General features: G+C 40.5%; 1 protein-coding gene across 1 annotated transcript in view; it reads right to left on the reverse strand.

Annotated features, from left to right (window-relative positions):
- LOC117539349 (diacylglycerol kinase zeta-like) overlaps nucleotides 1-16,890 on the reverse strand; it is a 71,415-nt gene that overhangs the window by 40,862 nt on the left and 13,663 nt on the right. Inside the window, 19 exon segments of the mRNA XM_034205505.1 lie at nucleotides 686-772; nucleotides 1,148-1,259; nucleotides 3,060-3,096; nucleotides 3,099-3,132; nucleotides 3,322-3,384; nucleotides 5,259-5,314; nucleotides 5,437-5,515; nucleotides 6,365-6,502; nucleotides 6,652-6,765; nucleotides 7,244-7,304; nucleotides 7,418-7,500; nucleotides 7,669-7,767; nucleotides 8,865-8,936; nucleotides 11,771-11,884; nucleotides 11,964-12,035; nucleotides 12,117-12,185; nucleotides 12,291-12,347; nucleotides 15,077-15,154; nucleotides 16,737-16,832. Of these exon segments, the coding sequence (XP_034061396.1) occupies nucleotides 686-772; nucleotides 1,148-1,259; nucleotides 3,060-3,096; nucleotides 3,099-3,132; nucleotides 3,322-3,384; nucleotides 5,259-5,314; nucleotides 5,437-5,515; nucleotides 6,365-6,502; nucleotides 6,652-6,765; nucleotides 7,244-7,304; nucleotides 7,418-7,500; nucleotides 7,669-7,767; nucleotides 8,865-8,936; nucleotides 11,771-11,884; nucleotides 11,964-12,035; nucleotides 12,117-12,185; nucleotides 12,291-12,347; nucleotides 15,077-15,154; nucleotides 16,737-16,832 (1,521 nt within the window).

Genomic DNA, 16,890 nt, shown 5'->3' on the forward strand with positions numbered 1-16,890 from the left:
GTACGTATGTACAGTACGTGGGTGAACAGTGTGTGGGTGAACAGTACGTGGGTGAACAGTACGTGGGTGAACAGTATGTGGGGTGAACAGTACGTGGGTGAACAGTACGTGGGTGAACAGTACGTGGGTGAACAGTACGTGGGTGAACAGTACGTATGTACAGTACGTGGGTGAACAGTGTGTGGGTGAACAGTACGTGGGTGAACAGTACGTGGGTGAACAGTACGTGGGTGAACAGTACGTGGGTGAACAGTACGTGGGTGAACAGTACGTGGGTGAACAGTACGTATGTACAGTACGTGGGTGAACAGTGTGTGGGTGAACAGTACGTGGGTGAACAGTACGTGGGTGAACAGTATGTGGGTGAACAGTACGTGGGTGAACAGTACGTGGGTGAACAGTACGTGGGTGAACAGTACGTGGGTGAACAGTACGTATGTACAGTACGTGGGTGAACAGTATGTGGGTGAACAGTATGTGGGTGAACAGTACGTGGGTGAACAGTACGTGGGTGAACAGTACGTGGGTGAACAGTACGTGGGTGAACAGTACGTGGGTGAACAGTACGTGGGTGAACAGTATGTGTGTACAGGATGTGGGTGAACAGTACGTGGGTGAACAGTACGTGGGTGAACAGTACGTGGGTGAACAGTATGTGTGTACAGGATGTGGGTACAGTGTGTACCTGTACTGGCAGTGGTTTGGTAGTTGTCAGGGTGACTTCTCTGCACTGGTTCAACCTCTCACCATGACCTCCGACCTGGAGAGTAGCCTGTACACACACAAACACACACACACACACTTGGTCATTACTCCAGCCATGTATGTATTACACGCTGTGTTTTCCCTTTGCACATTGAGGCCTTTAACTTGTGACGTTTGTTACACAATCTGCAGACACTCTTTTAAAAAATATATATTCTAACACCTACATAATACAATATATTTTGTACCTCTTTACCAAGTTGTAACTAATAGAAAAGGTGACATATGAGTGTATTGTTGGAACGATACGATTCAGAGCAGAGCATATAATCACAATTAGTCATTTTACTAACCATCTCAACTGACACCCATGTTAGGATAACGTTTATTTTAGTAAGACACACCGGTTACCATGGCGAAACGGATATGATGCGCTACATACCAGTGAGGTCATAGTAAACCCGATGACCTCGATGTATCCGTCATCATGGCGCTGAGGCTCGAAGTCGTGATGGTCTCCGGGGTTACCCCATGGTGTGGTGCCTGCACAGTATCTGCACAACACAACACACACACATCCCATCATATCACAGTGGTTATTAACCATTTAAAAAAGTAGTTGGGAATAGAGCCAGGGTCAGGTTAGTAGCAAACAGCGTGTGCATCAGAGTTAAAGAGATAAGAGTCAGGGATGCTGTGAACCTGCAGCAATATGATTGGATAATGATGTTTCTGTCTGTGAAAGAGCCAATCACCATGAAACAGTCTGCCAACTGTGATGCCAAGCCTGAGTCTGGTAATCTGCCTGAACTAATATTATCTGCAGTGTAATTGCCTGACATACACACACAGATGTTATCAGGAGCAGCAGTAACACTGTCAGGATGTAATCTATCGGTAGGAGCCAAATGCAGGTTTAGCCATTGTTGATTATTTCTAATTTAATTTGTATTTGTGTTTCGTGACTTCCTGCAATTGTCACATGGGTGTAGCGTACGGTATTAAGTTCACCAGTTGTGTGCCAGGTTTGTGTGATAGACAAAGAGGTGATTGGGTTCCGATTCCCTTTGATACCGTATGGTCCTGCTGTAAATGTTTGTATATTTGCATTACTAAATTGGATGGAACAAGATCTTTAGTTCAGACTGCTCATTGGGGACGAGTCACAAAAACGAACCAAACCTAACCTCTCCCGACTTAATTCAATTCACGGCAAAACAAGCAGCCACAAGACTGTCTCTGTGAGATTAAAGCCAGATTTGTTTTCTTTACTTTTGGACACATCCCAAACGTTTTTCTCATCTGGCCTTTATCCTCTTCCGTATATATAGAACCCTACAAGATGTGCAGTAAGTAGACACATATACATAACATACGTGTATCTGCTCCCTCTAGGCTTCATCACATGTTCATATAACATCAGTTTCTATTAATACAGAGATCTATTTAAGCTGTGACCCTGCAAACAACTTCCACACCACTTCCAACCTCCTGACCTGCCTTCATGGCATCCATAAGTGGACTGCACAAAATGTTCAGTAGCTCAATGCTGAGAAAACAGGATGATAGGGAAATATGACATTAAACACTCTTGTTCTCTGTCCCAGTCCTTATCCAAGCATTGCAGAAATGAAAGAGCACGGTGAGATTCCTTGTAAGTGTGCACATGCTGGGCCAGCTGCTTCTGATTCTGACAGTCCTTACACTATGTGTGTTTTATTATGAGCTACATAAATATTAATGTAGCAGCTTCTCATCTTTACACTGTCGTATTCACTGATTAATGTGACAAACAACAGCTGTCTGTCACCAATTAATGTTAGCTCAGTAACATGGAGACAGGCCATAACAGACGTGTGTGTTGCCTGGTTACAGTGCTTTCTGCAGCTGAAGTCAGCCAAAGATCTCTGAGGGAAGAAAACTGTATCAGCTGCAATAACTGCATCAGAGTGATACCTCTTGTCTATAGAAGATCAGTCATGTCACTTTTAGAAGTTGATCAATCATTTGTAACATACAAAATATAGGTTATGCACTTGATATTTGAACCAGTCAAGCATCACTAGCTCCTGAAGAGAGTTGTGTCACATCTAGTAGCGACCGCTGTTTTTTCAACGCGTCAAATGTCACATTTTGTGGATCAAAATGTGCGTAAATATTGGCATCAGATGGGTCTCAGATACCCAAGGACAGGATAATATCTTAAACACTGAGAGGGAATGGCCCTCATCCCTTACTTTGCCTACATTTATGTGAAAATGTTCTTTACTCCAGAACATCTGTCTTCTATCTGTTGCAGATAGACAATAGTATATCCACAGTATCAGGGACAGTATTAGTGGTAGTGGTCTCACCTGGGGATGTTGAGGAACACCAGACACTGCAGCTTCAGTCCTGAACCTTTGAGGTCAAATCTGTCCCGTCACACTGGAGAAAGAGGGGGGGGGGGGGGGGGAGGGGGTTACAGTGACAGTTACAAACAACAGCCACAACAATAAATGTTCTTCTTTTACTGATGCAGCAACCCAACGCTCCTCCCTCCCCCCCCCCCCCCCTCTGCCTCCATAAGACGTGTTTGTATACAAATGACTGACAGTTTGATTGACAGCTACTCACCACCACTCTGATGTGCTTTGACAGGTCTTTGGAGCTTCCCATCAGAAAATCTGAGAACGCTGTCTGCATGAGACACACACACACACACAGCAGCACACACACACACACACACACACACACACACACACACACCACACACACACACACACACACAACACACCAATCACGACACACACACACACACACACACACACACACACACACACACACACACACACACACACACACACACACACACACACACACACACACACACTACACACACACACACACACACACACACACACACACACACACACACACACACACACACACACACACACACACACACACACACACACACACACACACACACACACACACACACACACACACACACACACACACAACACACACACACACACCACACACACACACACACACACACACACACACACACACACACACACACACACACACCACACACACACACACACACACACACACACACACACACACACACACACACACACACACACACACACACACACACACACACACACACACACACACACACGATCAATCACTAACCACATGTTAACACATAAAGGAGCCGGGGGCCGACCATCACACATCAGAGGGGACAAAATGGTGTGACCTGAGGTGATGACGGCCCCGGGACATTTCAGAGACACAGCTGGTGTGAGCGACATCTTTTGTCATCTCTTCATAACTGCACTTTTTTTTTTAATACTCTGTCTGAGGTCACTTATAGAGCCTAGCGCCATTACTGTAGTATTTTAGATCCCTCCTTTGCCTAGGCTTAAAGCAGAGCTGATAGCCTTTGCAACATTCCTGGAAAGACGTCTAATACAAGATGGAAATCATCAACACCACCTTCCCATGCTCTGTGGATAAAAGACATGTTTTAATTTACAGCGCTCTTCCAGGAAGCTCACAATGTGTGGGGGCCATTTGTTGCCTATGCAAAGAGAGTGACCTTCCCAGATATTCCATAATAAGACCAACTGTTCTTACTTTGTACATTCATTTACTCTTTTAATTTTTTCCTCCTTCTCGTTTTACAAAAACTTTACCACTGTGTTCCGTCGACAGGTTAAGACTTTTAAAACTTGTTGAATGACCCGTGAGCATGAAATCCTTGGCCTATTACTAAATGGAAACATCCAATCTTTTATTAAACAGGCTGGAAGAGCACTGCGGTGTAAAGAAGAGAGATCACACGCTAAACAGTGGATCAATCAGATTCTCTGCTGCATACACATTAATTGACTTCTTTTATTGCTGTAAAGTCAGCCAATGTTTTAGCCAAACCTTGTCAGGAGAGGAAACTACTTTTCCAAAAGAGAAAAAGCAGCAACTGAAGAGAGAAGACTGAGGAGAACAACTCTCAAGTAGTGAAAGAAGGACATTGAGATGTAGACTTGATGCACTGTTAGATTTCTCTGAGCAGCCAGCTTATCTCCTGACAGTGATCCAGGCATGAGAAAATAAGAGCTGAACAATAAAGCAAGCGGGAAATATTTGAAATGTGTCAGAGGGATGAGCGGTCTGGTGTAATGGATTTATTACTGTGTGAATGTCTGGCTGTATCTGTTCCATCTACAGTCTGCACCCTTTCATTTGTTCTCATTTTAAATACTGCTACTTTTTACCATTTACTTATTTGTTTCTACTTATTAGTTGTATTGTTATTTACGTGGGCTTGCCCTTTTATTTAATATTGTACTGAATGTTCCCTGTTGTATACATTTAAAGGATTTCTGATTTTTGATTTGAAAGGAACTACAGCAAGGTCACATGACTTCAAAAAAACATCATTTTGTTCAGCTACTTGATGTAATATTTGTGAGCCACAGGATATTTTTACAATATCAAACAAAGTCGCGTATGATCCTCTTATCCGAACAGTATGAAAGAGAAACGTTCAGACTCACCCCAGCATAGAACATCTTGTTTCTGAAACGACTGTTGAACTTCTCTGGGTTGGCCTCTGAAACATTACACACACAGTAATCAGAAGAATACATATTTAGCTATTGTTCCCATAATCTTATCATCACACCAATATTAAAGTGAACAGCCATTTTATAATATTTGTTAATATGAATGTACCTCTTGACTCGTGAAACTCCAGAGTCACATGGGCATCAAATCCAAGACTGAAGTAATTGTTGAAAACATCTAGAGGGAGCTGAGAACAAACACACACACGATTATTTGACATTTTACGCCTGGTTGTAACTTTTCATAAGAATAATGGAGTTTCATTTTTGAATAAAGTCCAAGAATAAACATCACAAATCCAGGAAATAACTTAGAACTTAGACTCCGACAAAAGGAAGATGAGTTTGACCCTGATGCTTGGTACGACGCAATCTTTTAAAAAAGGTGTGATTGTTTGATAAATAATGAATAAAAGAAAGAATAGAATAGAAAGGCCTTGTGTAATTCACATCTCTGAATACATTGTAAACCCTTCTTCAGCGCTTAAAGCTTGTAACTGTTAGCTTTCATAATTTTCTGTCAGGTGGGGACTTCCAATTAAAATCAAATGAACACATTATCAGACTGTGAAACACTGTGTGATCACTCATCAAGTCATCAGCCTTTCATTTCTGCCATTAAAGGGGTAAAAGAGTGTTATTTCAAAGGATGGGATCCCTGATGATTTTGACTAAAAACATAATACCTGCCGATCTAATCTGTGGCGCTTCATTAACTCACCGTCAGAAATATTGCTCCTACCTCTTTGTCTTCATGCCAGAGTCTCCTCTGATAATTGAACTCTCCCAAAATAACTTCTCAATACTTCATACTACAGTTTTTCACCTTAGGAGTTAAGATGATTTACAAATACCTTACATCCTGCAATGCGTGTGTGTGTGTGTGTGTGTGTGTGTGTGTGTGTGTGTGTGTGTGTGTGTGTGTGTGTGTGTGTGTGTGTGTGTGTGTGTGTGTGTGTGTGTGTGTGTGTGTGTGTGTGTGTGTGTGTGTGTGTGTGTGTGTGTGTGTGTGTGTGTGTGTGTGTGCGTGTGCTGACCTTATCAGTCTGCTGTTCGTCAGGTTCAGCCCCTGCACTGTGGTTTGGTTCAACCTGTAGATTCCACCGGTCCAGCTGGACAACAGTCCCATCCTCCACATGGGACAGAATCTTAGACAGAGGCTCGTCTGTGTAGCCCTGGAACACATGCACACTTATATTAAACATACACACATATGTGTATATGAACAAGGGATGGGCTTTTTTTATTATTAAAAGCTTAAGAAACACATGTGTTCTGTATCTTTAAGGTGCCAATGAGCAGGTGTTTGTCAGTTTGTTCTCACCCCTCCCCAGTTGAGGGTCCTGGCGAGGTCATTTCCTGTCCCCAGTGGTAACACAGCAACAGGAGGCTGAGGATTTATCGCCAGTTCATCGAGACAAGAGAGGATCCAGCCCACCTGAGAACACACACGCAGATACTGAGATCCATGCTTCTCACAAACAGGAAGTGTTCAGTGTACCCGGGGTTATTAAATCACATAGCATGAGATGTGTCTATGCTGATGATATAGCCATTGATTACTCCTTAAATCCAGAGAATAAAAGGAGATCATCTACGATACAAAATCCCTGCACCACACGCTTTGTACGTAGATTTTAAGATTTGACTTTTTTCATTTTAGTCAGTACATCAATTAACTGGTTAAGTGATGCTTCTTTGATTCCAGATATACATCCTGGATGAAGCCAATTTTGTCTTGACAGGATAGAGAAAAAAGTACTATGGTAGTCTTCAAGTTAACTGCACATTCTTCTAAAAGTACCTTCCAATAAATATTCATATTTTAATATTTAAGTAACCAACCACAGCATCAGTTTATTGGTCCTTTTTTATTGTTCTAGCCATCTCTTCATTGTATTTCTGGGTTTACTCACAGTTCCATCCCCCCCACAGGCCAGGATTTTCAGGTTGTGCACTCGGCGATACAGCTCCAAACTAAGATGGACACAGGTTAATGACATCACCAGAAGATGTTAATTGATGTGTGGGTGTGTGTGTGGGTGTGTGTGTGTGTGTGTGTGTGCGTGCGTGTGTGTGTGTAAACGTACCCCTCCTGTGGTCCTCCCTGGCTCAGGTCAAACACCTGCCTGGGGTTCAGATACCACATGAAGGACTGCATGATCTTAGTTCCCTGTCGAACACAAAAACCCAATCAACATTGGAAGACGAGGACTAAACTGACCCAGAATCTGCTCACAGTGCAGCGGTGAGCTAAAAGCTTGACTAACTGGATGACATGTTAACCGGTTCATAGACCAGTTCATTGAAATTGCTGGGTGTGCTGCGTGTTCCTACATACCTGGTTCCCTCCACTTCTGGGGTTGACAAACACCAGCAGAGGTTTCATCAGCGGTGAAGGGATGGGTCTGATTAAAAAAGGTTTCCACTGCCGTCCTTCCTGTCAGAGAAGAAGATGATCTGCTCAGATCCTCTACAGCACTGTTACCACTTAACCAATAAAAAAACACTTGCGGACCAGCTAACTCCACAAATATCCAAAAACAAAAAGGCCTGCTTACCACTCCAACAGTAAAATGACAGCCTAATAATGACAACTTAACCTTCTCTATATCGCCTCGTTCACACATTAAATCAACAATACAAATACAACTACAGATTATACAAGCATTTCGTTCAAATGCGATTTAAAATGCTCAGGTTTTACACCTCTTATGAAATGTAGACATTTATTAGGGAGTTTATATCCGAGCCAACAGACTCACAGATTGTTGGCTACTGAGAGAAATGCAAAATACACCGCATAGTACGACACAAACCTCCGCTGTGGATTTTCAAAACAAAATACAGTAAAACTATGGTCGCAGGCCCAAGATTAACTCTCTGAGGTCTAAGCCATTTTTACACATGTTAGGCTCGCCTGGGCTTTTTTTGTAAAAATGCTAATAAAACATGAACCTTGGCTGGCCTGCGTGGTTTGCCTACAAAACAAAAATAAAAAAACGTTTTTGCAGCCCCAACAACAGCCTCTGATTCATCAACAGACTTCATGCAATGCTTCATTGGATGCATATATTGGATAATAATCTCTATCCCACTCCTAACATCTAAATCTACTTCCAGCATGGATAAATGTTCATAAAAGACATCCATTGTTTGTTTTATACACTTCTTGAAATATAAAAAAAACACATCGTTTTTCTAGAAGAGATTACAAATCGCCTGGAAATGGTACAAACAAGTGGCAACATGTGTGACGAAGGTGTTGCGCTGGGCTATATCATGCAATCGAAAGTGAAACTTAAGCTCGCTTCATTGCGGAGATATTTCTGCGAGAGTGCGGAAAACTTTTATTTATTTAAAATGTGAAATGTTACCAATATACTCACGGACCACACTTTGAGAAGCACAACACAGTCCATTCAGCCTGTTAACCTGGGACTCTATTTAATCTACGTTATCTGGACATTTTCACAAACGTAGCCCACATCATGTCCCTTAGAACAACAGAGATCCAGATGATAGTGCAGGACTGACCTCGGCTCCTTTCTTGCTGCTTTTCCTCTTGAATGATGTTCTCTTCTTCTTTTTACTGGACTTCATAGATGACTGGAGTGAGACACAAACAGAGAGAGCAGCTGCACATCACTGGGTCTAATTCACTCAGAGCAGAGTGCAAAACCTCACCGGCTTCTTGATAACAGGAAAGTATGATAATGACAGAAGACATATCCATGTTAGAGGTGTAACAGCTCACTCACTATTACATCATACCTGCTCGTCTGAGTCTGAAGAAAGCCCCCATGCAGAGGTATTTAGCTGCTTATACGACATACTTTGAAAACTGACTAAAAGATTATCTCTATCTTCTAAAAGGTTAAGTACAAGATTATAATTAAATTCTTCATTTGTTTTGGGAACATGCATATAGTCTAGACATAACTAAAAACAGTCGCAATAACACTGCACTGTATTTATACTACTATTACTTTTACAAAATCTTATTTGATGTTATATCACAACTGCCATTATCAATGTCTAACTTATCTCTCTCTGGGTCATCTCGCTGGACTCTGAACCTACAACCAGTGGAGACATTTAAAATCAGCCAATCACTACATTTTGTTCAGGGCTTGTCCTTATATGGCCACTTTTGGCACTAGATTCATTCAGAAAACGAAATTGTAATGCAGACAAAAATCGCCTTTAAAGGTGGGGTAGGTAATTTTGGAGAAACCAGCTCGAGTGCGCTAGAATTTGAAAATACACAACCGGAAAAAATCTGCCACTTCCTTACAGAGCCCCTCCTCCAACACACACGAACGCGCACATGACCAATGAGGGCACAAGATAAGTTTGTGCACAGATGGAAGGCTGACAGGCAGGTAGGCCATCCAGTTATTTTAGCCGGGCCGTGCTTTTTACAGCGCTACGGCTTCCACAGATGACAGATTTATTTATGGATTTTTTGTCAAAGCACTTAAGATATTCATTGCTATCGGGATGTTAAGAGCATTCCATGGAATATAACAAAAAGTGTATCTCGAGCCGGTTTCTCAAACTTACCTACCCCACATTTAATTGGGACAAATGTATTTTTAGGCTCTTCATTCAATTCCCACAAATTCAAAACTAAACACCTATTTGGAATTCTGACTGTCTGCAATAGAAACAATAAGTACACAATGGCTCAAACATGACAACCCATCTCTAGACAACTGGTATGAAACAATCTGTGAAATTTGGACATTACATGCGGATTTGGACATTACATGCGGTGTCCCCCAGGGGTCAGTATTGGGGCCGAAACTATTTATTATGTGGATTAATGAAATATGCAATGTATCGACAGTACTCAAATTTGTTTTGTTTGCTGATGACACTAATATATTTTGTTCTGGGGACAATGTACAGCTACTATTGGAAGAGATCACAGCTGAAATATGCAAACTAAAGTTATGGCTAAACAGCAATAAGTTATCATTAAACTTGAATAAAACAACATTAATCATATTTGGAAATAGCAATACACTAGCATCCATTAAGATAGATGGGATTTTCATTGAGAGAGATAAAGAACATAAATTCCTTGGAATCACAATTGATGAGAAACTGAGCTGGAAACCTCACATAAAACATATTCATTCCAAAGTCTCAAGAAGTATTGCAATATTAAACAAGGCAAAACAGATTCTTGATCAAAATTCCCTCTACATTCTTTACTGTTCATTGGTGTTACCTTATTTATTTATTGGGGCAGTAATTATAAAACTACAACACAATCCCTATTTATTCTACAAAAAAGAGCAATAAGACTTATTAAAAATGTAAGCTATAGGGATCATACAAACCCATTATTCTTAGAGCTAAAATGATTAAAACTGTCAGATCTTGTTGAATTCCAAATTGCACAAATCATGTTTAAGGCAAAACACTTTCAATTACCTGGAATATTCAGATATTGTTCAATGAAAGACAAGGGAATTATTATTTACGTGGTTCATTTATATTCACTAATGTTAGGGTGCGCACAACAAAGAGAAGTTTTTGTGTTTCTGTTTGTGGGGTGAAGATCTGGAACAATGTGAGTGAGGAGCTAAAGGGATGTCCAAACATCAAACTATTTAAAAAGAGGTATAAAGACACAATTCTCACAAGGTACAGGGATGAAACTGCTAAACCATAACTGTTTATATTCTTGTTTTGTATTCTATTTAGGAATTTGTGTTTGTATGAATTTGTGTATGTACATATGTATATATATAAATATATAGAGACCATTCTCCTAACTTGCCTGTATATATTATATGAATGATTATATAAATTATTCAAGGTTAAAGTATACATTGATATTGTATGTTAACACATATTAAGATGTAAAAAGAAAAAAAATGTATAGGGAAAAGGGGTCGGATTAAATAAGTGTAAACTTCTTCCGACCCCTTTTCGGACGTGTAATTAGCTAAAGCTTTGTTGTTTATTGATATCAGACAATGATACTACAGATTCTTCAATTATTAATTAAATATTTCGTTTTCATCTTTTGTTTCATTTGTATTTTCTTTGGTTTTACATGCTCGAAAAAATAAAATAAAACTAAACTAAATATTTGTAATGGAAAGACTCACTTTTTCCACCGGGCTTCAGGAAAATCATTTGAGGAAACAGGGAAAAAGTGACAAAAAAATATATTTTTCCCATAACGGTGGGTACCATTTTATTTTACTTTCAGTTTTTTATTTTCTTTCTATTTATGATTATTATTTATTACTTTTTGTTTCTGTTTCTGTTTGTCAATTGATCAAACTTTATTATCAATACTATGTGACAAAAGGTTGCTTTCGATTAGTCAGCTGTTACTATGCGACCTCTGGATCTTCCTTGTGGATTAAACTGTAAATGTAATTGTATAAAATTAAAGTGTAATTTAGAGTGAGTGTTACCTGGCGTCGGACGCGAATGATCCATGTGGGCGGGACTATGAGTGCAGCGTGAGCTCCTATTGGGCAAGCCTCTTCAATCTGCTGCAGCATGAAGCAGGACACCTTGTTGTGGTACTACAGAGGGACATAAAGACATATTTAAATAACTGACATCTGGAGAATAATGTAACTCAGTGCCTTTCCAAACACTCACAGCCTGTTTGCACCAGGAGCAGCTGATGGCCACGATGTCTTTACTGTGGAACGCAAACTTCTGCTGGAAGCCCTGCACACAACAACATCTGATGATCAATATGACTTCCAACTGACAGTTCAATTATTGGTCAATAGAGAAAATCTCACTCACTTTCCCACATTGTTTACATTTGCCTTCTTGCCTTCTCCGATGCACCCAGTGATGACGCACCACAGCGGGCTGAACACACACAAACCGTCATTTACATCAAAGAGCATTCAAGAGATTACATTTTCTAACATTGAGTTGATAGAAGAAGTGCAGGAAGAAGCTTCTAGAACTCACCTCGCGGATGTTCCTAGAGCCGGATTCTCTGAAAGACGGCTTACACCTGAAATTAATCTGCAGGAGAGCAGAGGAAGAGTAGGGAGAAGAGTCGGGAGGTGTCAGTACGAAAGTGCAAGTTCCAGCTGCAAACCCACCTGGGTGCTGTGATTATTTCATACAGTTCGAGAAGTATGGAGTTTCAGAACAGACGTGGACTAGAGTAGTGATCAGAGTGATTCCCAGGGATCAGGGTGGCGGGTGGATTTTGTTTTAGGGGGAAGAAGCGGTTAGGCTGAAGAGGCTGTTTGATTTTGAAGAGGTGAAAATGGAGAGGAACCATATGAAGAGCCAGGCACCTCAGTAAAAGGGTTTTTGTGTTTTTAAAATGCACACCCACTAATGTGTACACCATTAACAGACTCACAGAATGATTCCGCAGATCAATATCATATTGGGTACATATGTATAAAATGATGCATAGCCTATTTCCACATGTCTATTGAAACATAAAGTCAGAGGTCACATGCTGTATAATATCAATGATGTGTGCGAGGTATACATTGATTTAATAATTAAACATTCATTTTCTTGCCGTCTTTGCTTATAACAAGACAATTTCTCATTATATAGTTTAGGATGTTTAGTTAAAGGTGGGGTAGGTAAGTTTCAGAAACCGGCTGGAGAAACACTTTTTGTTATATTCCATGGAATGCTCTTAATATTCCGATAGCAATGAATATCTGAAGTGCTTTGACAAAAAAATCCATAAAAAAACGTCATCTGTGGAAGCCGTAATACTGTAAAAAGTACTGTCTGTCAGCCTTCCATCTCGTGCACGCACAAATGTATCTCGTGCCCTCATTGGGCGTGCATTGCAGCAGTACTTCAATGACTCGCCAGCAACAGGCGGCTACTTTCACCATGGCAGAATTAGGTTCAACATCGTTTACTGGTCGCAAAAGAAATAATGTAACGGAGCAAATTAAGAACAAAAAGAAAGTGGAAACTAGGAGAAGTCAAACCAGAGTCAATATCGGAGTTGCTTTTCAACGATGGCGACTACTGATGGAACACGAGGGAGACGGGTGGCGCAGTGGTCTGTGCATCCGATGATCAGATCAAGGGGGAGTGCTGGGGAACTCCAGTTCGAAACCCGCTCCTGCCGCCACTGCGTCAGGCCGTTGTGTCCTTGGGCAAGACACTTCACCCGGATTTGCTCCTGTGGGTATTGTCCACAGTATCTAACCATTGCATGTATGATATATGTGTAATGTGTGTATATGTAAAGCGCTTTGAGTCATTGAAAAAGCGCTATAATAAATGTAAGGAATTATTATTAACACACCGAGTTGAAATCTGACGCTGTGGTCGCTCTTTTTCTCTTGGACAGGTAATTTATCTGTTTTGTATGGTTTACAATTCCCCTGAACTATATAGCCAACCTAAGTCATGAGCGCGTTCATTTGTGTTGGAGGAGGTGCTCTGGAAGGAAGTCTGAAGGAAGGGGCGGATTCTTTTCGGCTGTGTACTTTCAAATTTTAGTGCACTCGAGCCGGTTTCTGAAACTTACCTCCCCCACCTTTAAGTAGTAGATCTTTATGCTTTTATTTTGAAGTAGCTCCGGGTGATTTAATGTAATCCAATGTTAATATATTTCTGTCTTTGTAGTATATTCTATATATTTCTGATATCTATTGTAGAGTATTTTGATTTATTCAGTTTTGTTTTATATTGTGTATTATTTAGATACTCTAGTTATAAATATATTTTCTACTTTGAACATGTATAAAGTTGCTTTTACTTTCATTATATGTGTATCTTATTCTATCTTTTAAACAATTTCACTCTCAAACATCTCTGCTTGACAACACTGAATTTGGAATTAATAAAGTATCTATCATCATCATCATTTGGACACAGGTGATTCGGTATTTATTGGAGACAGGTGGAGGTGGGATTGACTCCACCTTAAGTGTTTCCCAGAGAGGCCTCCCATCTCTGAAACCAACAGGACAAACGTTACCCGCTCAGAGGAGTGACAGAACTTTGATCAACCAGAACATGAGACGGTGAGGGAAAAGAGAAGGACCCCATTAGGATGTAAGGACAGAATGGTGTGTGTGTGTGTGTGTGTGTGTGTGTGTGTGTGTGTGTGTGTGTGTGTGTGTGTGTGTGTGTGTGTGTGTGTGTGTGTGTGTGTGTGTGTGTGTGTGTGTGTGTGTCCGACTCAATTTCCGATTTTGTTTGAGGTAAGTATGATTGGAGTGAGGGTCCAAACACCACCTGTCCTGTTTCTGTCAGACTGAGGACCCACACCAGGAGAGAGGAGGGAAAGGTGGGGGGGGTATCTCACTCTAAAGTCTGGGTCATTGAGGGGCAGGGTGGCATCCAACAGAATGGCTCTAGATGTGGGGAACTGGAACAGGAGGGACAGTTAAAGACACGTGCACTGTCCTCTGCTACAAAAACAATAACTGTAACAGTGAAATAAAATAAACAATTCCCTGGATCTGACTTTAGATTTGCATCATGACGCAGGGTTTAAAATAATCCTCTTTCTCACTTCTCTCTCATCTGACAACTCATCTTTGACAACTCAAAATGTAAGCCTTCTTTATTGTCCCCTTTTGTCCCCTTTAAAGGATGCTTTAAACATCCGTCTTCAATCTCTTCTCCACCTTTATCTGACTGGAGGGTTTACACCTGCGTCTTTCGGCTTCAAGTCTCCATAAAGGAGATTAAAAGGTGAGCTCATGTAAATTCCCTGAGTATAACTATTTAAAATCCATGAGAGAGAAATATACCTTCTCCAGTTGTTCTATACAGATGGTGTGGGCCACGATCTTACACGCTGCACACTTCCTGCGACTCACAGACTTTTGCTAGAAACACAAAGAAACACAGTTTAGAAATACAAAAAACAACCACACACATACAAACACTTTACTCAAAGTACTACTCAGTTTTTGTTTAATGATCATAAGCAGTTGGTAAATAATTTTTTTGAATGGGAAAAATGAGGCAGTAATGATATATATGACCACCAGGGGGCAGTACTGTGCTGCAGAAAGAGACACGCTGTGGGCTGGAAGCTGGTACTGAAATTAGAATGATGACATGATGCTTTATGACTTGTGAGGTATCATATGTATGTGTGATGTGATGGGCTGTGATACGAGCCGACATGAGTACAATTATACCATGATGTGAGCGTGGTGATGACACCAGAGGTCCTTCAGCGGGAAATACATCTCTGTAGCATCACTGTGCAGAAGGTGTTAAAGCAAAGACCAGAGTGGGTTCTCTAAATGAGTCACATTGCCATCTTAAGGTATAAATGTTTAACTGATGTGAGGGGTGTGACAGTGAGCGATGAGGGGAAATGAAGCACAGACTGGAACAAGCACAAGCTTTTTAACGGCAGAACACCCATAATGTCTCACTATTATTCAGCCATTTCTTCGGTATATTATGGAATGGTTTTCAGCAGAGAAGTGTAAGGAATGTGCGATGAAATAGCTGTGTATATTTCATTGTTTTAATAGTGTCTCATTGGTGATCTCAATAGAGGAAAAGTGGATTTTTCACTATGAATATAGTAAGGTAATATATAATAAGAATGAATATACTTAATATATAAATTACAACACATTTTCTTTCCTTTTATGACTGCACAGCTGGATTGAACTTTATTGAGTCTTGCAACATAATCTTGCACTACTTTATTCTACTCTGTTTCTTCTTTTTATTGTTTTAAATTAGTTTTATTGTTATCTTAAATATATATAGTCATGTTGAATTGTTGGAGGAGCCTGGGACTTAAGATTTGCATTGACATTACTACACTGTAGCTACTGTATATATGACAATAAAGCAACCTTTGAATGTTGAATCTTTGATATGTCGCACATATTTATTTTTTTAGATAGTAATTTCTCATATTCTTACTTCCTTGTGTATTTATATTTCTTGTAAATATGTATTTGTATTTATACATTTCATAATAGTTAATTAAATAGTTCTATATATGCTTGATTTGTACACTGTTATTGTGTTTATGTACTGCATTTGTTTGAAACAGCAGCATATTCATTTTAAAAACAGCAAGGACCCTGAACAAGAGTGAATGAACCCTGGACATAACATCAACTCTCTGTGAACACCAGTCATAGCAGCTGGGAAAAGGTCAAAGGTCAGAGCCCAGGAGTCAGAGGCTGAACGGAGATAGAGAGGAGGAGGATATTCACATGTGACACCAGAGATCATCTGTGATCGGCTAAAGGGCGAAACACCAAATTAAATATGACAGCTATTCCATCAAACGGTGGCCTATGAGAGACTATAGGTGGGCCGTGATGAGGCCTCTGACACGTATACACCCTGTCGGATCAACTGAATACAATATATTGATAAGGAACTTGTAGAAATATTGTTGGGGGCACAGAGGATAGAGGAGATACTTACCAGTGCTCTGGCTATACAGTGTTGTTCCCCCACATAACAGTAGTCTCCAGATGCATTGGTCTCATACCAGATATGATCTCCATACTGAGCCGCCTCCTACAGGGGGGGGGGGGACAGAGACACACAGGAGAACACATCATGAAAATCACCTTAT

This window comes from Gymnodraco acuticeps, unplaced genomic scaffold (genome assembly GCF_902827175.1).
Source record: "Gymnodraco acuticeps unplaced genomic scaffold, fGymAcu1.1, whole genome shotgun sequence".
NCBI lineage: Eukaryota > Metazoa > Chordata > Actinopteri > Perciformes > Bathydraconidae > Gymnodraco > Gymnodraco acuticeps.